Source organism: Salvelinus alpinus, chromosome 6 (genome assembly GCF_045679555.1).
Source record: "Salvelinus alpinus chromosome 6, SLU_Salpinus.1, whole genome shotgun sequence".
NCBI lineage: Eukaryota > Metazoa > Chordata > Actinopteri > Salmoniformes > Salmonidae > Salvelinus > Salvelinus alpinus.
The window spans coordinates 55394398-55418404 of NC_092091.1; the positions used below are offsets into that span (position 1 = coordinate 55394398).

The window sequence follows — 24007 nt, forward strand, 5'->3', positions numbered from 1 at the left end:
AAAAGCTGTCAAAAGCAGCCAAACGTATTTTTATCCCATGCCCCAGCTGTGGCCAATCAACTAAAATGGCCGCAACTTTACAAAAATGTTGCATACTTGGTATGCTTTTGTGTATCCTCCTTAATAGATACAAATGAGTGGAGATAGGGGTCATACAAAAAGCAGTAACCCATTTGTTTCATTTTGATTTATCTTCTTCTCCATCTACAGAATGATCTGCAAAGTCCTGGCGGAATTGGTCTACTTGTATATGCTTTGTTAGCCTGAACCAGTGCACATACCTAAAGCCATCTCACCAAGCTATAAGGGAAACATATTTGCATCAGGTTACTACATCAGAGTTTTTAGAATTGTCTCCTCTCACTTGGACACATCCCCAGGTTATATCACTAATGATATAAGATAAGGTATGATAAGATGTACTTTAATGTCCATTAACTCACAGGAAATGTGTCTTTATGCTCACAAGTAAGTCACAACCTAAAAAGACAACCCCTTCTTTTTGAAACCATGATTTCATTTAGCTGATGTCAGAGATGGTGGTTTAGAGGTAGGCCTAAGTGCAGGATGCTGTGGGTGTGTAAGTGAAGAGTGTCCCTCTATGATATTTATGTGTGTAAAGAGCTCCTGTACCTTCATGTGGATGTCTCCTCTCAGCTCACAGCGGAACGTCCTAAATGTGTCCAGGAGAGCTTTAGTGGAGCTGCTCACATGGATCTTCAATGCTGAAGAGGACAGTAAACACAAACACTGACGATGACCTTACAGCCATAATGTTTCTTTTACTCTTGTTGCCTCTGAAATTAATAAATAGCATCAAATATCCACTCTCTTTTTGGAGTGCCGACCCTCTACACGGAATCTTAGGTTTTGATTTTGGTAAACGCACCGATTCGGAATGCAGTGGTTTCAAGAACCTTTGAGAACCGCAGAGCCATAATGAATACTGAAGAGAATGGTTGGTGGTAGGAGGAGTGCTACTTACTGTAGCATGGAGGGTTCATTATCAGAGTATTAGGAAGGGTGCACTTTGGATGAAAGGCAATAAAATAAAAATGATATTCCTTTTTGGCAATAAAATATACAGTATATATTTCATTCGAGGCAGTGAAGGCACTCCAGCTTTAACTCCTAAAAGCCTTTATTTGTATGTGATTTGCATATTTTTCTTGTAGACATTTTGAAGGAAGGGAGACATTTTGGACGGTATAGAAAGTAGTGACGTGAGCTTACGTGAGCCGTGCGACTCCATCCGCGAGGCCGTGTTAACTGTGTCTCCGAACAAACAGAACCGGGGCATCTTCAGTCCCACTACACCAGCCACACATGGACCTGAGAGACAGATTTTAAAAGCCAAAACAGGGTGTGCTGACGACGAACAGTTAGAAGCGGTTGGCCGTCCTATCGCCTCTGACCACAAGACATCAGCCGCCGTTTCCTGTTCATTTCCCAACGATTCTACATGACGAATCGGCACACTTCATCGAAACCCAGCAGATGATCTACTGCGGATGGCCGTTAAGGTGTTTCTTGTCCTTAAGACTACAGTTTATCTTAGTTTAGGATAGGCTTTGTACCTGAGTGGAGTCCAATGCGGACTTTGAGTTGCTGCTGGGGCACGTGTGGACTGTTGTACTGTCTCATGCCCCGCACCACTGCCAGAGACATGCGGGCGATCTCCTTCGCATGGTCGTCCCCGTTTCTAATGGGCAGGCCAGATACCACCATGTACGCGTCGCCAATGGTCTCCACCTGAAAAAGGGGATGGTAAAGGTCATCCATTTTGTTGGTACAGTAGTCCATGTTGATCCCACTCAGATCAAGGAGATAAGATCATTTTATTGTCACAAAATGACAATTAGACATCAGCGCTCTGGCGTACAGGGTAAAAGGGTTAAAACAGACATATTACATGCATACAACATTACACACATTGAACAGTACATTTACAATCTATACAGCACAGGAGGCTGATGAGGGGAGAACGGCTCCCAATAATGGCCGGAACGGAGCTATGGAATGGCATCAAACACATGGAAACCATATAACAAGCAATATAGATGTAGGATCTTAATTTGAGCAAATGTGAATTAATATGTGGATTATAATTAATGGACATTTTTGTAGGGGTTGATACATTTTTCATTAGGGGAAATCAAGTCTGAAATTTCAAAGTGGAAATGCAAACTTTAGAAGCCCTTTCAAATACACAACAAGTTTGCATTTCCTGCTTTGCTGGAACATTCTCAGCAACAAAATAGTGATCAAATTAAGATCCTACATCTGTAGATTGTTGGTCTACCTTGTAAACATCGTGGTGGTCGATGATATTGTCAAAGTACGTGTACAGGTCATTCAGCACATTCACCACCTAAAGGGAAAGAAACTTTCAGCATTGAGGAATTTTTCGGTCTCATCCCACATGCATGGACACAGACGTAAGATCTTAATTTGAGCCAGTTCGCTACAGCAGGAAAATAATCCCACAGCAACCAGAAATGTGAATTATTATGCGTATTATAATTAATAGACATAATTGTAGGGGTTGATTACATACTTCAGTAGCCTTTTTAAACCTCAAATACACTACAAGTTTTACATTTCCTGTTCTTCCGCAACAGGGTGATCAAATTAAGATCCTATATATGCATACACACACACACACACACACACAGCGGCGTGTATTCATGGTTGCCAAGGGAAGCCATGCTTCCTCAAAAAATGTATCAATAAAAATGTATTAATAATAATTTCTCTTTCATCTCTCTGTGTTTTCATAATTTTCATTTGGCCTCCCTTGAGAAAAAAATATATAAAATAATTAGCCAATCAGCATTGAGCTGAGCTCAACTGTGGGTTGTCCTGGCACAGCAAATCGCCCCCCAAGAGAGGTCAGTTTGGATTTGGCTTCACACCAATCAAATCACATCCGAAGCAAAACATCATAATTGTCAGAAAAACTTGTCTGTTTCTGGTCTGCTTGTGTTGATGTCCTGCAGTAGCTAGCTTGCTAAATCGGCCTATTCCTAAGCCATGGATTGAGATGTGGATTTGGCCTTGTGGTTTTGACTTCATTCTCTGTCCAGGCCAATGATTATGACAGAGATTCTGATCTAACCATAAATTCATATATTGTGCCACTGGCCTGAGATTATTGAAGTTAAATATGTACAGTGGCAAGAAAAAGTATGTGAACCCTTTGAAATTACCTGTATTTCTGTATACATTGGTCATCATATTTGATCTGATCTTCATCTAAGTCACAACAAAATACAAACATAGTGTGTTTAAACTAATAACACACAAATTATTGTATTTTTCTTTTCTATATTGAATACATCATTTAAACATTCACAGTGTAGGTTGGGAAAAGTATGTGAAAACCTAGGCTAAGGACTTCTCCAAAAGCTAATTGGAGTCAGGAGTCAGCTAACCTGGAGTCCAATCAATGAGACGAGATTGGAGATGTTGGTTAGAGCTACCTTGCTCCATAAAAAACTCACAAAATTTGAGTTTGCTATTCACAAGAAGCATTGCCTGATGTGAATCATGCCTCGAACAAAAGAGATCTTAGAAGACCTAAGATTAGGAATTGTTGACTTGCATAAAGCTGAAAAGTGTTACAAAATTATCTTTAAAAGCCTTGATGTTCATCAGTCCACGGTAAGACGAATTGTCTATAAATGGAGAAAGTTCAGCACTGTTCAGCACTGTTCAGCACTGAGCACAGCGCAGAATGCTCAATGAGGTTAAGAAGAATCCTAGAGTGTCAGCTAAAGACTTACAGAAATCTCTGGAACATGCTAACATCTCTGTTGATGGGTCCACGATACGTAAAACATTAAAAAAGAACGGGGTTCATGGGAGGACACCATGGAAGAAGCCACTGCTGTCCAAAAGAAACATTGCTACTGGCAACATATTCTGTGGACAGATGAAACTACAGTTGAGTTGTTTAGAAGGAACACACAACACTGTGTGGAGAGAAAAAAAGGCACAGCACACCAACATCAAAACCTCATCCCAACTGTAAAGTATGGTGGAGGGAGCATCATGGTTTGGGGCTGCTTTACTGCCTCAGGGCCTGGACAGCTTGCTATCATCGACGGAAAAATGAATTCCCAAGTTTAGCAAGACGTTTTGCAGGAGGATGTTAGGCTATCTGTCCGCCAATTAAAGCCCAACAGAAGTTGGGTGATGCAACAAGACAACGTCCCAAAACACAGAAGTAAATCAACAACAGAATGGCTTCAATAGAAGAAAATACACCTTCTGGAGTGGCCCAGTCAGAGTCCTGACCTCAACCCGATTGAGATTATGTGTCATGACCTCAAGAGAGCAGTTCACACCAGACATCCCAAGAATATTGCTGAACTGAAACAGTTTTGTAAAGAGGAATGGTCCAAAATTCCTTCTGACCGTTGTGCAGGTCTGATCCGCAACTACAGAAAACGTTTGGTTGAGGTTAACCAGTTATTAAATCCAAGGGTTCACATACTTTTTCCACACTGCACTGTGAATGTTTACACCTTGTGTTCAATAAAGACAAAAAAAACTATTGTTTGTGTGTTATTAGTTCAAGCAGACTGCCTAGTAGGGTCACTAGCTAGTTAACTTAGCTGGTTGATTGTTGCCCATGCGAGTAAGTTAGGCTAGCAGGCATTTTATCTAGGTAGCCTATGAAAACTAAAAGTAAAATCATACTGTACGACAGAACCATAGACCGTTTTGCCAACATTAAAGAAAGGAGGATGGCATTGGCGTTCAACTAGTCTACAGGTAGGTGAGTCAATAAAAATGGTTTTACTTGCGCACGCCAGCACACACACACACACACACACACACAGAGAGAGAGAGAAATCAGTACCATGGACAGCCAAGTGATATTTAGCAACACTAATTGGACTAAATTGTTTTTGGGATCATTAAGTTTTGTTTTCAACATATTAAACTAAGCATATATAGCCTTGTCGATTTGATGATGTTTAAATGTTTAAGTGTGAATAGTGCTGGAATAGCAGAGGCAGTGCTCCTGTTGTCTTTGTGCTGACTTGCGGTAACTCCAGCAGGCATACAGTGCCTTTCAGAAAGTATTCAGACCCCTAGACTTTTCTACATTTTGTTATGTTATAGCCTTATTCTAAAATAGATTGAATAGTTTTTTCCCATCATCAATCTACACATAACACCCCATTATGAAAAAAAAGCAAACAGGTTTTTAGAAATGTTTGCTAATTTATAATTCAAACTCTTTCCTCAGCACTTTGAAGCACCTTTGGCAGCGACTACAGCCTTGAGTCTTCTTGGGTATGATGCTACAAGCTTGGCACACCTGTATTTGTGGAGTTTCTCCCATTCTTCTCTATGGATCCTCTCAAGCTCTGTCAGGTTGGATTGGGAGAGTTGCTGCACAGCTATTTCCAGGTCTCTCCAGAGATGTTCGATCGGGTTCAAGTCCGGGCTCTGGCTGGGCCACTCAAGGACATTCAGAGACTTGTCCCGAAGCCACTCCTGCGTTGTCTTGGCTGTGTGCTTAGGGTCGTTTTCCTGTTGGAAGGTGAACCTTCGCCCCAGTCTGAGGTCCTGAGCACTCAGGAACAGGTTTTCATCAATGATCTCTCTGTACTTTGCTCCATACATCTTTCCCTTGATCCTGACTAGTCTCCCAGTCCCTGCCGCTGAAAAATATCCACATAGCATGATGCTGTCACCACCATGCTTCACCGTAGTAACAGACTTGATGCTTGGCATTCAGGCCAAAGAGTTCAATCTTGGTTTCATCAGACCAGAGAATCATGTTTTTAGGTGCCTTTTGGCAAACTCCAAGTGGGCTGTCAGGTGCCTTTTACTGAGGAGTGGCTTCCGTCTGGCCACTCTACCATAAAGGCCTGATTGGTGGAATGGTGCAGAGATGGTTGTCCTTCTGGAAGGTTTTCCCATCTCCACAGAGGAACTCTAGAGCTCCATCGGGTTCTTAGTCACCTCCCTGACCAAAGCCCTTCTTCCTCGATTGTTCATAGGGAAGCTCCTGTCTCGGAGCTCCTGTCTCGGAGCTCTACCCACAATTCCTTCGACTTCATGGCTTGGTTTTTGCTGTGATATGCACTGACAACTGTGGTACCTTTTATAGACAGTTGTGCTCCTTTCCAAATCATCTCTAATCAATTGAATTTAACACAGGTGGACTCCAATCAACTTGTAGGAACATCTCAAGGATGATCGATGGAAACAGGTTGCACCTGAGCTCAATTTCGAGTCGCATAGCAAAGGCTCTTAATATTTATGTAAATAATGTATTTCTGTTAAAAAATAAATTTAAAAAATTGCTTTGTCATTATGGGGTATTGTGTGTAGATTGCTGACATGTATATATTTTTTTAATCCATTTTAGAATACGCCTGTAACATAACAAAGGCACTGTAAATCAGTAGTTGTTTAGTAAACTGTCGAAAACATGAACTTGCTTGGCCATGTTACAGGTCATATAACTGTTCGTTACATGCAATATTTGCTTGGTGGACTTCACCGGACAGATGTTGCTCTCCAGTTTTGTGACCTATCTGCAGTTGAATTTATTCCTCCACTGTGTGACCGTTCTCTTTTTGTTGTCACGGCCTTATTGTATATCACGGTGGCATATGAACTAAATGGGTTATAGAGCAAACGGCACAAATACCACAACATAGGTTGTAATATGGCTTTTTTTTACTGGCTTGGCTTCCCCATAGATTTTACCTCAGCACCGCTACTGCACACACACACACAAATATACACGGAGGTGACAAACATTTTCCGCTGAGATGCAGCTGTGTGTGTTACATCCAGAAATAGCATGCGTCTACGCGTCAGTTCCACTCTGTGTTTGAGTCGGACACCTTAGGTTACAAGTGACTGACCCAGTAATAGCACCAGCCCCCAGGGGACATATCAATACACTGTCTGTCTGTATCCCTTTTACCATAGTATGCTACAGTATCGTTTAACTACAGCCAATGCCTGCGTCCCAAATGGCACCATATTCTCTAGTGAGTGTACTACTTTTGACGAGTGTCCATAGGGTTCTGGTCAAAAGTATGGCAATAGATGGGATGTTTGAGATGCAGACAGTATGTGCATCTATGCAGACACTACTGAGAAGAGCTAAGCATAGATGCCGGATTCGGAACTGTGTGGGAAAGGACATTGTGAGAAGAAAATGTCCCAGTCAGCACAGTACCATTCGGGTCGGTCAATAGTGTGAAAAGGGTACTAATCTTTCATGCAGAAAGCTACAGAAAAACTAGCTTAATGTGAGGAAGGATGTATCCTGTTCCAGCTGCTGTTCAAATAAAAGAGAACAGTGTTTCTGCAATGTCTTCGATGTGTTACGAATCTCTTTTGATGTCGTATAAATGTGTTACGAATGCATTTTAATGTTATGAACGTCTTACAATGTGCTATGAATGCCCTATGAATGTGTTTTTAATGTATTATGAATGTCTTATGATGTGTTTTGATGTCCGTTTCAGAATACGCTCCCTCCCAGACCTCTCTCCAATGCGAAAGACACACGCTTGCCACAAAAACTGCAGCTCCACTTTTGAGTACTTGGACTTTGGGTTGAACACTTACTGACACTTAACTTCTTATGACTGGGGGCAGTATTGAGTAGCTTGGATGAATAAGGTGCCCAGAGGTGCCCAGAGTAAACTGCCTGCTCCTCAGTCCCAGTTGCTAATATATGCATATTATTAGTATATTTGGATAGAAAACACTCTGAAGTTTCTAAACTGTTTGAATGATGTCTGTGAGTATAACAGAACTCATATGGCAGGCAAAAACCTGAGAAAAAATCCAACCAGGAAGTGGGAAATCTGAGGTTGGTCGATTTTCAACTCAGTCCTTATTGAAGATACAGTGGGATATTGGTAATGTTGCACTTCCTAAGGCTTCCACTAGATGTCAACCATCTTTAGAAACTTGTTTGAGGCTTCTACTGTAAAGGGGGGCTGAATGAGAGGGGTTTGAGTCAGAGGTCTGGCAGAGTGCCAGGAGCTGGTCACGCGCATTCACATGAGAGGTAGCTCCCGTTCCATTTGCTTTTTCTGAAGACAAAGGAATTCTCCGGTTGGAACATTATTGAAGATTTATGTTAAAAACATCCTAAAGATTGATTCTATACATCGTTTGACATGTTTCTAGGGACTGTAACGGAACTTTTTGACATTTCGTCTGCAACTAGTGAACGCGCTTCGTGAGTTTTGATTTGTTTACCAAACGCGCTAACAAAAGTAGCTATTTGGACATAAATGATGGACATTATCGAACAAATCAAACATTTATTGTGGAACTGCGATTCCTGGGAGTGCATTCTGATGAAGATCATCAAAGGTAAGTGAATATTTATAATGTTATTTCTGACTTCTGTTGACTGCACAATATGGCGGATATCTTTTTGTCTTGATTGGGATCTGAGCGGCGTCCTCAGATTATTGCATGGTTTGCTTTTTCCGTAAAGCTTTTTTGAAATCTGACACAACGGTTGCATTAACCTTTCTGGACCACCCATTCCGGATCCGGGATAAATGTCATCAGAAACGCTGACTAGCATAGCCTAGCCTAGCACGAACGGTACATAATAAAATATAATTTCATGAAATCACAAGTGCAATATTGCAAAACACAGCTTAGCCTTTTGTTAATCCATCTGTCGTCTCAGATTTTGAAATTATGCTTTACAGCGCAAGCAATACTTGCATTTGTGTAAATTTATCGATCGCTCGACAAAACAATAAGAACACCTAGCGTCAGGTAACTTGGTCACGAAAATCAGAAAAGCAATCAAATTAATCGTTTACCTTTGATGATCTTCGGATGGTTTCACTCACGAGACTCCCAGTTAGACAGCAAATGTTCCTTTTGTTCCATAAAGATATTTTTTATATACAAATACCTCCGTTTGTTTGCTGCGTTATGCCCAGGAATCCACCGGAAAGAGCGTTCGCGACAACGCCGGAAAAATTTCCAAATTATATCCATAATGTCCACAGAAACATGTCCAACGTTGTTTATAATCCATCTTCAGGGTGTTTTTCAAATATCTATTCGATAATATATCAACCGGGACAGTTGGCTTTTCACTAGGACCGAGAGAAACAATGGCTGCCTTTCACTTTTGCGCAAAAATCACTCGGAGAGCCCCCACCTATCCACTTACGCAATGTGGTCGTTCACGCTCATCCTTCAAAATAAAAGCCTGAAACTATGTCTAAAGGCTGTTGACACCTTAGGGAAGACATAGAAAAAGAAGTCTGGTTGATATCCCTTTATATGGGCAATAGGGATGCATGGGAACAGAGAGGTCTCAAAAACAGGGCCACTTCCTGGTTGGATTTTCCTCAGGTTTTAGCCTGCAATATCAGTTCTGTTTAACTCACAGACAAAAAAATTACAGTTTTCGAAACTTCAGAGTGTTTTCTATCCTAATCCGACTATTACATGCATATTCTAGTTTCGGGGGCTGAGAAATAGGCAGTTTCAAATGGGTACGCCTTTTTAGCCAAAAGCGAAAACTGCGCCCCCTAGTCTTAAGAAGTTTTAAGGAGAAGTGGATCTAAAATTCCATGTATAACACTTGTATCTTTGATCAATGTTTATTATGAGTATTTCTGGAAATTGATGTGCCTCTCTGCAAAATCACCGGATGTTTTTGGAACTACTGAACATAACGTGCCAATGTATACTGAGATTTTTTTATATAAATATGAACTTTACCGAACAAAACATACATGTATTGTGTAACATGAAGTCCTATGAGTGTCATCTGATGAAGATCATCAAAGGTTAGTGATACATTTTTTCTCTATTTCTGCTTTTTGTGACTCCTGTCTTTGGCTGGGAAAATGGCTGTGTTTTTATGTGATTTGGCGGTGACCTAACATAATCGTTTGTGGTGCTTTCGCTGTAAAGCCTTTTTGAAATCGGACACTGTGGTGGGATGAACAACAAGATTACCTTTAAAATGGTATAAGATACTTGTATGTTTGAGGAATTTTAATTATGAGATTTCTGTTGTTTGAATTTGGCGCCCTGCACTTTCACTGGCTGTTGTCATATCGATCCCGTTAACGGGATCGCAGCCATAAGACGTTTCTTTAAGACATTTCAGCTTTTAATTTAGAATTTATTTGTAAACATTTCAAAAAACATAATTCTACTTAGTAACGATGGGGTACTGTGTGTAGATTAGTGACACAAAATCTCAATTTAATCAATTTAAAATTCAGGTTGTAACACAACAAAATGTGGAAAAGTCAAGGGGTATGAATACTTTCTGAAGCCATTGTAGTTCTTCTCATCTTTCCATATTAATTCATAAAAATTCATAAAGTCTGTGTCCCAAATGGCACCTTAAGTTGGGGTCCCCTCATGGGGTCGCGGGAGAACTGCAGTGCGGTCGCCAAATAAAAAATATATAATTTAGGGGGAAAGTAACAAGAGTACATATTATTGTACGGGGCAATATACAAAAATGTTTGAGAATGCATTGAATTGAAGGTTATTTGTTGATGTAAAAATCAAAATGTATCGATTTGAAGGTTGTGTCATGAGATCTGGGTTCCCAGGTCTCCGCTATTCGAATAGTTTGAATACCACTGCCCTATATAGTGCACTACATTGACCAGAGCCCTATAACCCCATTTTAGACACATGCACCCTCAAAATCGAGTTCCCCTTTCAGTGTGCGGAGACAGGAAGTTCAAGGTCATCTGACTACCTGCATTGGCGTGAGACTGGCCGACATGGCGGTGAATCCTTCGATGTCACTGAAATAGATGGTGACAGAGTCGTAGGTTTCCGCCCGCACCGTCTTCCCAGCAATCAGCTGGACAGCCACCGATCTATAAATACAGACACCAAATATAAACAGACACACACAGACAGACAGAAGCACTCACACACACACACACACACAAACATGGAGGGATCGCATGAACTTTGCACTGCTTCTAAAAATGGACAGTGATACTCTGGTGTTCCATATACACAAGGTCATGTTGTCATCCACCCCCACCCAGGTGTCCACAAGACAGGCTGCTAGCCAAATGAGAGGCAGACATGAACACGGCAAAAAAGAAAGACAGACACAAAGAGAGAAATATAGACAGGAGATATAAAAAAAGGTTGCTCGTCAACAAACCTTCTTTCCTCATCTGCATCGAAACCGAAAGGAGACAAGTGTGTGTGGGAGTGTGTTACCGTGGCAACATCTGAGTGAGGAGGCCCTCGGCCCTCCTCTTCTCCTCCAGGAGCTGGGCGGTGCGCTCGCTGACCACCTCCTCCAGGTTGGTGGCATACTGCTCCATGCGGGACAGCAGGTCATCCAGAATGTTCTCGCCCACGCTGGTGGGTGACACACATATACATGAGCAGATAACACAGACATGTGCAGCACAAACGTATACAGTGCATTCGGAAAGTATTCAGACCCCTTGACTTTTTCCACATTTTGTTACATTACAGCCTTATTCTTTTCAATCAATCTACACACAATACCCCAAATGACAAAGCAAAAACAGGTTTGTATAATTTATTTCTAGTTTCTAAAGAATAAAAAATATCACATTAAATATCACATTAACATAAGTATTCAGACCCTTTACTCAGCACTTTGTTGAAGCACCTTTGGCAGTGATTACAGCTTCGAGTCTTCTTGGGTATGACGCTACAAGCTTGGCACACCTGTATTTGGGGAGTTTTTCCCATTCTTCTCTGCAGATCCTCTCAAGCTCTGTCAGGTTGGATGGGGAACGTCGCTGAACAGCTATTTTCAGGTATCTCCAGAGATGTTCGATCGGGTTCAAGTCCGGGTTCTGGCTAGGCCACTCAAGGACATTCAGAGACTCATCCCGAAGCCACTCCTGCGTTGTCTTGGCTGTGTACAGTTGGTCATTGTCCTGTTGGAAGGTGAACTTTCGCACCAGTCTGAGGTCCTGAGTGCTCTGGAGCAGGTTTTCATCAAGGATCTCTCTGTACTTTGCTCCGTTAATCTTTCCCTCGGTCCTGACTAGTCTCCCAGTCGCTGCCTCTGAAAACCATCCCCACAGCATGATTCTGCCACCACCACACTTCACCGTAGGGATGGTGCAAGGTTTCCTCCAGACGTGACGCTTGGCCTTCAGGCCAAAGAGTTCAATCTTGGTTCATCAGATCATAGAGGCTTGTTTCCACCGATTGCTCAGTTTGGCCGGGTGGCCAGCTCTAGCAAGAGTCTTGGTGGTTAAAACTTCTTTCATTTAAGAATGATGGAGGCCGCTGTGTTCTTGGGGACCTTCAATGCTGCATAATTTTTTTGGTACCCTTCCCCAGATCTGTGCCTCGACACAATCCTGTCTCGGAGCTTTATGGACAATTCCTTCGACCTCATGTCTTGGTTTTTGCTCTGACATGCACAGTCAACTGTGGGACCTTATAGACAGGTGTGTGCCTTTCCAAATCATGTCCAATCAATTGAATTTACCACAGGTGGACTCCAATCAAGTTTAAGAAACATCTCAAAGATGATCAATGGAAACAGGATGCACCTGAGTTCAATTTCGAGTCTCATAGCAAAGGGTCTTAATACTTATGGAAATAAGGTATTTCTGTTTCTGTTATGTTTAATACATTTGCATAAAAATCTAAAAACCTGTGTTCACTTTGTCATTATGGGGTATTGTTTGTAGATTGATGAGATGTTTATTTATTTGATCCATTTTAGAACAAGGCTGTAACGTAACAAAATGTAGGAAAAGGGAACGGGTCTGAATACTTCCTTAATGCACTATACATGCATGCACACACAAAAACATACACACATACAGTATGCACTCAGAAACACACACACACAAACAAACACAGACAATGGCACATGCACACATGCACAGATGAAGGCGCACACACTACGGGAAAGGGTATTAGTTGGATGCTCAAAGGAAGTTTGGTTGGTTGTCACATGGATATGCGTGTGTACTTCCTCTGCACCTCTCCTCTCCTTATCTGTTGCTCCCCATGCTACCTTCTCCTCCTTTCTTTTTCTCTCCCTCCCTCTATCTCTGAGCAGGATTAATGTCGTGATGCATGCTGACAGTGCCTGTCTCTAGAGACTGTGTGTGTGTGTGTGTGTGTGTGTGTGTGTGTGTGTGTGTGTGTGTGTGTGTGTGTGTGTGTGTGTGTGTGTGTGTGTGTGTGTGTGTGTGTGTGTGTGTGTGTGTGTGTGTGTGTGTGTGTGTGTGTGTGTTTGTGTGTTGTGTGTGTGTGCTGCACTGCATGTCTCTCTCTCTCTTCCCCTCTCTCTTTCCCAGGAATCTGCCCTGTTTTATCCCTAACCTGTATAATGGAGCCTCCGCCACTCCGCAACTCTCTGTTGTTCTTTCCTAGTGCAGCACCTGGGTTCAAGTAGTATTTGTTTACTATTCAAATACGCTGAGCGTTTGCTTCAGCCTGCCTGCAGCACCAGTTGGGCATGGTTGAACATTTTGGGACAATTGTATTGGTTCTATTGTGCCAGGCATGCACGGATAAAGTGTCTGAAAGAAAACAAATATTATTTGAACCCAGTCTGTGTGTAATGTGCCCAACGGCCCTCTCAGAGATCTTTAGTCCCAACAGAGCCTTTATTGCCCTTAACACTACAACATTTAGAGGGAGCACAGGGTACTTAACACACAAGTAGAGTTGTCAAACTGAACTGGAACTGCAACAATAAAAAAGAAACATCCTATCTTACGGTCGGAGTGGTGGGGTTGAACCGACAAGATCTTCAGACATCTTGTGACAATACTGTCTCACTGTGTTCTTGTTCGGACATCTTTGATATACACTGAGTGTACAAAACATTAGGAACACCTGCTCATTCCGTGACAGGCTCACCAGGTGAATCAACTCAACTTGTTAAATTCACTTCAACCAGTGTAGATGAAAAGGGAGGAGACAGGTTAAAGAAGGATTTTTAAGCCTTGAGACATTTGAGACATGGATTGTGTGTGCCATTAAGAGGGTGAATGGGCAAGACAAAAGATTTGAAGATGCACTACGCAGAAATCGCTCTGCCATTTCCTGGTTGCTAAAATTCAAGTAGTTCGCCTTATTTCAATTTATGTGACAAAACAAGCAAGTATATATAGTGTAGAGAATCATTGTACCATCTAAACCGCTGTGAAATACTGTATCTTTCCTATAATCAAAATGATTGTATTTTCAGCTGTTTAAAGCTGATATACAAAACCGAAAGTAAAAGACGCAAAAACGAAACTCAAGAATGGGAACCATAGACATAGCGCACATAGAATATATCTACCGCTTCTTAGACTTGCTTTAAATGAGAATGACAGATCTATGACTAGCATTTCTATGTGAATTTGGTCAGGTCGCTCAAAAAGTCACATATTGCAGCTTTCAGTGCCTTTGAACGGTGTACGGTTGTACAGTAGGTGCCAGGCACACCGGTTTGAGTGTGTCAGAACTGCAGCACTGCCCACCACCCAATGGACATCCAGCCAACTTGACACAACTGTGGGACTAACATGGGCCAAGCACACCAAGACAAGAGGGAACGACAAAACCTATTACCCTCAGGAGACTGAAAAGATTTCTGCATGGGTCCTCAGATCCTCAAAAGATTTTACAGCTGCACCATCGAGAGCATCCTGACGGGTTGCATCACTGCCTGGTATGGCAATTGCTCGGCCTCCAACCGCAAGGCACTACAAAGGGTGGTGTGTACGGCCCAGTACATGACCGGGGCCAGCTTCCTGCCATCCAGGACCTCTATACCAGGCGGTGTCAGAGAAAAGCCCTAAAAATCGTCAAAGACTCCAGCCACCCTAGTCATGAACTGTTCTCTCTGCTACCGCACGGCAAGCAGTACCGGAGCGCCAAGTCTAGGTACAAGAGGCTTCTAAACAGCTTCTACCACCAAGCCATAAGACTCCTGAACATCTAATCAAGTGGCTACCCAGACTATTTGCATTGACCCCCCCCCCCCTCTCTTTTACACCGCTGCTACTCTCTGTTGTTATCATCTATGCATTGGAGTCAACATTGGCCTGCATCCCTGTGGAATCCCTGTGGAACGCTTTCGACACTTTGTAGAGTCCATGCCCCAACAAATTGAGACTTTCCTGAGGGCAAAGGGGGGTGCAACTCAATATTAGGAAGGTGTTCGTAATCTTCTGTAACTCAGTGTATATGTGATTGTGCACTGTGGTGTCTCACCCGCTGGGGCAGAGTCTCTTTACGGTCACTCTGAGGGAGGAGAAGTCTGGTCGGTCACTGGGCCTCTCACTCCAGCACGCCCCCAGCAGAGCCTCCACACCTTCTGGACACTCTGAACTGTCCGTGTGGGGCCTGAGGGGGCTACCTCCGCCCCCCACACACACCCCGGCCTTGACCCCCTCCACTATGTCTGGGGGGGGGGGGGGAGAGAGACTGTTGAATAAGACAGCGAGGAGGAGAGAACACACCCCAGATCAGCAAGGTATGGGGGTCTCTCTCTACGTACCTCTTGCCTCGAGGTTGTTGTTGGGGATATGGAAAGGGCCCCTGCGGTACACCACCTCCTGAACAATAATGCCAAAACTGTAGACATCCCCCTTCTGGGTGCCAGAGGAGGGCATGCTGTCCCTCAGCAGTTCCGGGGCCCTCCACAGCAAGGCTGGGAAGAGAGAGGGGCTTAATGTATGAGAAGCTCATGTTGTTAGTTATACTGTTTACAGCTGTGTATCTGTAATCTCTTTCTCTCTGTCTCTCTTTCTCCCTCTTCTCATTTCTTCTTTCTCGCCCCTTTCGCTTTATTGTAACTTTACAAAATTCCAAGGTCTTCCAGAAATCCTGGTTGTAAGATTCTGGATATGCTGCTTATTCCTTCCTGATTCAGAGAAACTGGGATTTCTGGGAAAGCTGAGAATTTGGGGAATGTTACCCGGAATGTTGCGACCCTACACTCACATGTCCAGTGTTCTTTAGACCAGCCCTCCTCGTCCTGGCCGGGGGGTCTTCTGAGACTGAGGCCATGGTCGGTCACCTTTAGGACGAAGCGACTATCCACCACGCAGTTAGATGACGACAGGTGACCATGGGAGCGCAGGGGGCTGCGGTGCAGGTAGTCCATCCCCTGAAGCAGACACGCGCACACACACTTTTCAGATTGATAGGACCAATTCCCCCACAGACTGGAATTACACAGATATCAACTTCCACTTCAGTTTTATCTGCCTTGTATCACGCCCATTGAGACAGCCATAAACATTATGTAACTTATACGGCATGAAAAAAATCGAGAGTTTTGAGAAAATGTACCTTGACAATGTCCAGCATCAGGGAGAACTTGAAGCTCCAGTGAAGCTTAATGGAACCATTCTTCAAAATGTCCTGGAGTTTGGGAGGTGCAATTGGACTTTATGCTCTTGTGATGTATCGAAGAAGCAGTGAAGGGAGGGTTATGTGCATTTAAAGCAGTGGTGTGTGTGTGTGTGTGTGTGTGTGTATGTGTGTGTGTGTGTGTGTGTGTGTGTGTGTGTGTGTGTGTGTGTGTGTGTGTGTGTGTGTGTGTGTGTGTGTGTGTGTGTGTGTGTGTGTGTGTGTGCGTGCGTGCGCGCGTGCGTGCGTGCGTGCGTGCGTGCGTGCGTGCGTGCGTGTTACCTGCAGGCTCCCTTTAGGACAGTACTCAGTCAGCAGAAAGAGCTGTGGAGGTTCCAGACAAGCACCAATGAAGCTGCAGATGTTTGGGTGGCTCAAATCCCTACACTGCACACATGCACGCACATGTGTGTGTGTGAGAGAGCGAGAGCGAGAGAGAGAGCGAGAGCGAGAGCGAGAGAGAGAGAGAGCGAGAGAGAGAGAGAGAGAGAGAGAGAGAGAGAGAGAGAGAGAGAGAGAGAGAGAGAGAGAGAGAGAGAGAGAGAGAGAGAGAGAAAGTGGAGTCCATATAAAACAGATATGACAAAATTATAAACTTACAGAATTCATAACATGCACGTTAAGCACTCCTCTCTCTACTAATGCTCGATAACAGACACAAACACCACAACGAGGAGGGCCTCACCTGCTTCAGTTCAGTGAGCATCTCTCTGTTCTGACACACACTCTTCACATTCAGCAGTCGCACTGAACAGATGTTCTCCTGAAAGCACCAGGGGGAACGAAAGAGCCAAAATGGCAGACTAAAAATAACCCAAATCCCCACGTTGATGATGATGAAAAATAGTAGTTATAGTGTAGTTATTCCGCTTCTGGGGCATGGTGGGGATGGAATATAAATAACGCCTAGCCCGGAAAAACTCTGGGCCAAAGTTATATTCCCCCCCCACCTCTCTCTACCTCTCTCTCCCCCTCCAGTCAAGTAAGTTATGAGAAAAACTCATGGTCCTAAATGCAACATTGTATAAGTAAAGTGTTGCCAATATGGACAAGCAATTGATTCGCACTTATAGGAAAAACACAAGGCCCTAAATGCAACATTGTAAAAGTTAGCAATGAGGACAAGCAATTCTCACTTTATAGACGGCCGTTCTGTGGGAGGATGGACTGTCCTTCATATTTCCCAGGATGGACTCCAGAGAAGCATGGATGGACTCGGAGTTGAGGTACGGTACCTGTAAACACACAGCAATCCACTTTATCATGTACTTTATTATGTACTTTATTATGAACGTGTGTGTGTGTGTGTGTGTGTGTGTGTGTGTGTGTGTGTGTGTGTGTGTGTGTGTGTGTGTGTGTGTGTGTGTGTGTGTGTGTGTGTGTGTGTGTGTGTGTGTGTGTGTGTGTGTGTGTGTGTGTGTGTGTGTGTGTGTGTGTGTGTGTGCGTGCGTGCGAGTGTGCGTGCGTGCGAGTGTGAGATTCTCTGTGGTCCTTAGTTGGTAGTGCATGGTGTTTGCAATTCCAGGACAGCTGGTTTGACCCCTGGGACCACCCATACTTAAAATGTATGCATCCATGACTGTAAGTTCCTCTGGATAAAAGTGTCTGATAAATGACATATGTTAGTGGAAAACCTGCATTAATTAGTTGATCCTTGTCAAAGTCATGACACTGAATCATTTGTTGTTTCTCCTTAGTTGTGGTTTTCATTAAACAACAAAACAGGGCATAGTAACCGAGAGGAGTAGTTAATTGGGCAAAGTTGAGTACCAATTCATAATAGTAAAGGTACTGTAGTATGGTCATTGAAAAAATGATAATGCTCTAAAAGAAAGTAGAGGAATAGAAAAAAGTGCTTGCTTCAGTACGGTCGTAACGCTGCAGTACTCGGGAAAGGAGAGTAAGGTGGTACTGTAGGGAATACAGGCTTTGGGGGGGTTTGGCATCAACCAAAGATAATGTGCAACATCATCAACTGTGCAGTCAGGCATCCGATGTTCGCTGATACGTTGAAACACCTATCCAGGCTTGAGAGATCTGGCAGGCGTCTGCAGCGTAGTCAGCCTGGAACGTGGCCAGTGACTCACCTTTCCTGCCGAGGACGAGCTGTGCCCCATCATGGTGACATCGCCGGGGCTAATCCTCCATAGGACCACAGACACCTTCTTCTGGATGACGTGCTTCCTGTGTCACAAGAGAAGTACTTCCTGGGTCAAAAAACATCACGATGGCCTACTGCACTTAACACTACATGGGCAACGACGTCGAATTGTGTTTCTCCTGAGAAACTGTGCAGGTTTTCTATTGTATGTAAAACCCCCGTATAACAGTCCCAAGCAACGTCAAAGCCTGTTCCATTGGGGGTGCAGTGCATATGCAACTGTTGGGATTTCCACATGCATGTGTTTGTGCCTGGGTCACAACACTGGCACCTGTTCAACGGGCTTTTTATACACAATGTCAAATATATTTCATCTACTTAATTTACAGGTAGGGGAACACAATTGTCAAATTCTTGTTTCATGCATTTAGATCATTTTAGTGTCCGCAACAATACTGCATACCTATTATATGGAACTTGCACACAATTTAAAATCGACTAACTTGCTCGACCTAATAAACAATGGCAGAACGTGTTTCATGTGTCGTGAACACAATGCCTCCACGTCGGCTGCAGATAGGGCCTTCACAGTAGTACAGTGTACCATTCTCTCTCTCTCTCTCTCTCTCTCTCTCTCTCTCTCTCTCTCTCTCTCTCTCTCTCTCTCTCTCTCTCTCTCTCTCTCTCTCTCTCTCTCTCTCTCTCTCTCTCTCTCTCTCTCTCTCTCTCTCTCTCTCTCTCTCTCTCTCTCTCTCTCTCTCTCTCTCTCCATTATTAATAATAATAGTAATCATTTGGAAAGGAAAATGCATCACATGAAAGGGTCATGTAGTTTAAACTAGAGGCTGAGCCACCGAGATATTCGAGCTAATGACTTATTCCTAAGGTTGGAGTGGGTTCACACACACCGCAATCACACACACACACACACACAAATTACATGCACACACACATGGGGCTTTGGGTGAGTTCATGACGAGAAAAAGATACGCAAGTGGGTACAGATTCATTCTTCATTAATCCATCTTTTGTGTGAAAGCAATGAGAGCCTTATGATGCCCTCTCCCCACTTTCCTGAATAATGCTGGGATATTCAAAAATGAATCCCTGCATTGGCTGCCAAACTCCTTTAATTACGTGGGAGACAGAGAGCGATAAAGCGAGAGAGAGCTCCACATTATGGACTATCCACATGACTTACCGGGAAACAGCGCTGTACGTTGTACATTTGCACGGCTGGACTACCGCTAGATGGAAAAAGGACAATACTGTGTGTGTGTGTGTACCTGTAGAGAAGACAAACGATAAGTGTCCCGGTGGCCAGGAAAACAGCAATGGTCCCCACAGCTATGGCAAACCTCTTCTCTGCAACACAAATACACACATACACTGTAGCATAAGCTTCGATGACAGGTCAACAATGCCAAATGGTCACGCCCGAAATATGTGGTAGCATAGACTGTTTTCAAACAAACCTTTTATTAAACATTGATTTTATTGCTTTTCATGACTCGTGTGGAAAATAGATTTTCTCATCTCCATATAAACTCCTGAATAAATAAAGGGGAAATAAATCAATAATGCGTAGTGTGTCTAATTGTATTAGATTACAAATTACAAAATACAAATTTATCATCTATCATCAAAATACAAATTACAAATTATCATCAAAATACAAATTTATCATCGTTTTAAGGGGATTAACTTATCAATAAATGCACAAAAGTCTTATTTTCATAAACAGGTGGTCAAATAAAACTTCCTCACTTGCATTCTTGCATCTCTCCCACATTAATCCCTTCTTAACACTAATTTTAAATAAATATATATATAATAAAGCCCAAACATCAATAAGTTCCACACATTCTTCTAGGGGCCATATGTACAAGTCCCAGTCTGCCAAAGCAAGCTGGAAGCAACGGCAAAGAAAACATTTTCGGACCATATCACATCCAGATAGAGAATTCCAGATAGAAAACAATTGACAACAAAGAATAAAACCCTGGTTACTTCTCAACTAGCACCCTATTCCCTTCACAGTGCACTACTTTTGACCAGGACTGTGTAGGGAATAGGGTGCCATTTGTAACGCAACCCCTGTTACATAACCCTGGCTAGACCGTTATGAGGTAGACTACCTAGGTAGCTGAGGGGACTTTCATTAAAGGGTATTAAAATAAGTCCATATTTCAGTGGAAAATCAAATAAAGATTTCCTTTCGTCCAGCAGGCATAAGTGAATAATTTAATGTGTAACTATTTTTGGGAGTCAATTCTCATTCTCTCTGGTTCTTTAGAGGATATATGGGGCTCTGGCCCCCCCATTTGGTGTGGTAGCACACTGCAAGTACTGTCAAGTGACAATACTTACATGACATATTAGGACGTACAAGCCTGGAGAGGACAGACCACAATGCCTGCTGCCTGCTGTTTTTCATCAAGTAAACAAATGAACTAATCAAACGAATGTACTTTGATAAATTAATAAAGATCGGAAATAAATGACTAAATAAATGATACATTTATATCATGAGACCAATGGTTTATACAGTGGGGAGAACAAGTATTTGATACACTGCCGATTTTGCAGGTTTTCCTACTTACAAAGCATGTAGAGGTCTGTAATTTTTATCATAGGTACACTTCAACTGTGAGAGACGGAATCTAAAACAAAAATCCAGAAAATCACATTGTATGATTTTTAAGTAATTAATTTGCATTTTATTGCATGACATAAGTATTTGATCACCTACCAACCAGTAAGAATTCCGGCTCTCACAGACCTGTTAGTTTTTCTTTAAGAAGCCCTCCTGTTCTCCACTCGTTACCTGTATTAACTGCACCTGTTTGAACTCGTTACCTGTATAAAAGACACCTGTCCACACGCTCAATCAAACAGACTCCAACCTCTCCACAATGGCCAAGACCAGAGAGCTGTGTAAGGACATCAGGGATAAAATTGTAGACCTGCACAAGGCTGGGATGGGCTACAGGACAATAGGCAAGCAGCTTGGTGAGAAGGCAACAACTGTTGGCGCAATTATTAGAAAATGGAAGAAGTTCAGATGACGGTCAATCACCCTCGGTCTGGGGCTCCATGCAAGATATCACCTCGTGGGGCATCAATGATCATGAGGAAGGTGAGGGATCAGCCCAGAACTACACGGCAGGACCTGGTCAATGACCTGAAGAGAGCTGGGACCACAGTCTCAAAGAAAACCATTAGTAACACACTACGCCGTCATGGATTAAAATCCTGCAGCGCACGCAAGGTCCCCCTGCTCAAGCCAGCGCATGTCCAGGCCCGTCTGAAGTTTGCCAATGACCATCTGGATGATCCAGAGGAGGAATGGGAGAAGGTCATGTGGTCTGATGAGACAAAAATATAACTTTTTGGTCTAAACTCCACTCGCTGTGTTTGGAGGAAGAAGAAGGATGAGTACAACCCCAAGAACCCATCCCAAACGTGAAGCATGGAGGTGGAAACATCATTCTTTGGGGCTGCTTTTCTGCAAAGGGGACAGGACGACTGCACCGTATTGAGGGGAGGATGGATGGGGCCATGTATCGCGAGATCTTGGCCAACAACCTCCTTCCCTCAGTAAGAGCATTGAAGATGGGTCGTGGCTGGGTCTTCCAGCATGACAACGACCCGAAACACACAGCCAGGGCAACTAAGGAGTGGCTCCGTAAGAAGCATCTCAAGTTCCTGGAGTGGTCTAGCCAGTCTCCAGACCTGAATCCAATAGAAAATCTTTGGAGGGAGCTGAAATTCCGTATTGCCCAGCGACAGCCCCGAAACCTGAAGGATCTGGAGAAGGTCTGTATGGAGGAGTGGGCCAAAATCCCTGCTGCAGTGTGTGCAAACCTGGTCAAGAACTACAGGAAACGTATGATCTCTGTAATTGCAAACAAAGGTTTCTGTACCAAATATTAAGTTCTGCTTTTCTGATGTATCAAATACTTATGTCATGCAATAAAATGCAAAGGAATTAGTTAAAAATCATACAATGTGATTTTCTGGATTTTTGTTTTAGATTCCGTCTCTCACAGTTGAAGTGTACCTATGATAAAAATTACAGACCTCTACATGCTTTGTAAGTAGGAAAACCTGCAAAATCGGCAGTGTATCAAATACTTGTTCTCCCCACTGTATATACACCAGATGGCTAACAGGAAGCGCTGGGTTGAAGTCACTTTGCCTCCATTTTGGCACATCTTGGCACCAAATAGTTTTGGAAGCTATAGAAACGCATTTATGTCTACATTCGTTTTTGCAAAATGTATTATATTACAGACACCTTAATGCATACTTTTAAATGATATTACGTGAGCTAAACATAAAAATAGAAACATATGTACAACATTTTCCTTATTTAAAGTTTTTTTTTTTTATTACTAATGGTACTGTCCCCACTTCATCATCAAAATACTAATATACATTTTGTCCTTGAAACATTTAATTAAAACACTGTAGAGTTCCATTCATTCCTATGGATGACTGTACCTACTGGGGCGTGCCAATATGGCCGACCGATGGCTTCAAAGCCTCTCAATGGCGCAAATCATCAGCAATTCAGGGTATATCTACCTCATTGCATTAGACTTATAATGAGTATTACCAGAAAGCATGGGGCAACATTTCACCAGCCGCTGCATTATTTTTGATCATATCTACCTAACCCAAGCAGGTCTGTTAAGGGTCAGCTATCAACTCAACACAAAATGATCATGTGAGTACTGCAGAGACTAGAGAAGACTAGAAAAGGTCCACTGATGTAACAAACACACAGTACCGATATTGATGAAGAGCTCATCTTTGAAGCCAAAGTGGGGTGTGTCCTTCGGTGGAGTCTTCCTCCCTCCTGGCCAGTAGACTTGGACCCCCTCCACTGGCTCATAAGCCTTATTCGTACCAAAGTAATTGGCGATTACCTACCAGGGGAGAAGATAGCATGACCTATGATTACTTAACATTTTTTGGCACATTAAAGGCTGTGTGTTGAATGCAGCCCATTTCAAGGATGTCAATCACAGGAAGGAGGGACAGGAAGTTAAAGTTTACGAGTCATTTTCCTTTTAGAAATGATCTATGGATGTCAGATACCAGTAGATGCTGGCATGATCTTAACTTGCCATAGTATAGCATCCAAATGCTATCCAAAATACAAGCCAGATCTACTGTAATGCTGAATGTCTCACAGTGCATGCAAATGATCATTATTGTTTTCCCGGTATGCATGCTCTCACTATTGTGAAGCTCAAAACCTACCGGCTGATCGGTTTACATTTCCCTTCAATCTTTTTTTATATGTACTCATTATGTTGCCAACATCACTCATTTGCTGAGAAGACATGAGACTTGAAAGGTGATGAGATGCATGGTCAGATGAAACCACGTTGACAGAAACCAAAATAACATTTCGTTTTGTTTTGAAACCAGCAGCGAGGGGCCAACAGAATGTTGCAACAAAATACGTTTATGATAAATAACTGTCATTTGAAACAACATTAAGATCCAATCTTCGAA

General features: G+C 42.8%; 1 protein-coding gene across 1 annotated transcript in view; it reads right to left on the reverse strand.

Annotated features, from left to right (window-relative positions):
- LOC139578910 (atrial natriuretic peptide receptor 1) overlaps positions 1 to 24007 on the reverse strand; it is a 34698-nt gene that overhangs the window by 4383 nt on the left and 6308 nt on the right. Inside the window, exons 12-27 of the mRNA XM_071407044.1 lie at positions 23274 to 23412; positions 19765 to 19843; positions 18465 to 18561; positions 17514 to 17612; positions 17063 to 17140; positions 16660 to 16764; positions 16318 to 16389; positions 15967 to 16132; positions 15521 to 15673; positions 15235 to 15424; positions 11239 to 11382; positions 10757 to 10880; positions 2303 to 2371; positions 1578 to 1752; positions 1234 to 1332; positions 634 to 725 (exon numbers count right to left, since the gene is read on the reverse strand). Of these exons, the coding sequence (XP_071263145.1) occupies positions 634 to 725; positions 1234 to 1332; positions 1578 to 1752; positions 2303 to 2371; positions 10757 to 10880; positions 11239 to 11382; positions 15235 to 15424; positions 15521 to 15673; positions 15967 to 16132; positions 16318 to 16389; positions 16660 to 16764; positions 17063 to 17140; positions 17514 to 17612; positions 18465 to 18561; positions 19765 to 19843; positions 23274 to 23412 (1881 nt within the window). The remainder of the gene's footprint in view (positions 1 to 633; positions 726 to 1233; positions 1333 to 1577; positions 1753 to 2302; positions 2372 to 10756; positions 10881 to 11238; positions 11383 to 15234; positions 15425 to 15520; positions 15674 to 15966; positions 16133 to 16317; positions 16390 to 16659; positions 16765 to 17062; positions 17141 to 17513; positions 17613 to 18464; positions 18562 to 19764; positions 19844 to 23273; positions 23413 to 24007) is intronic.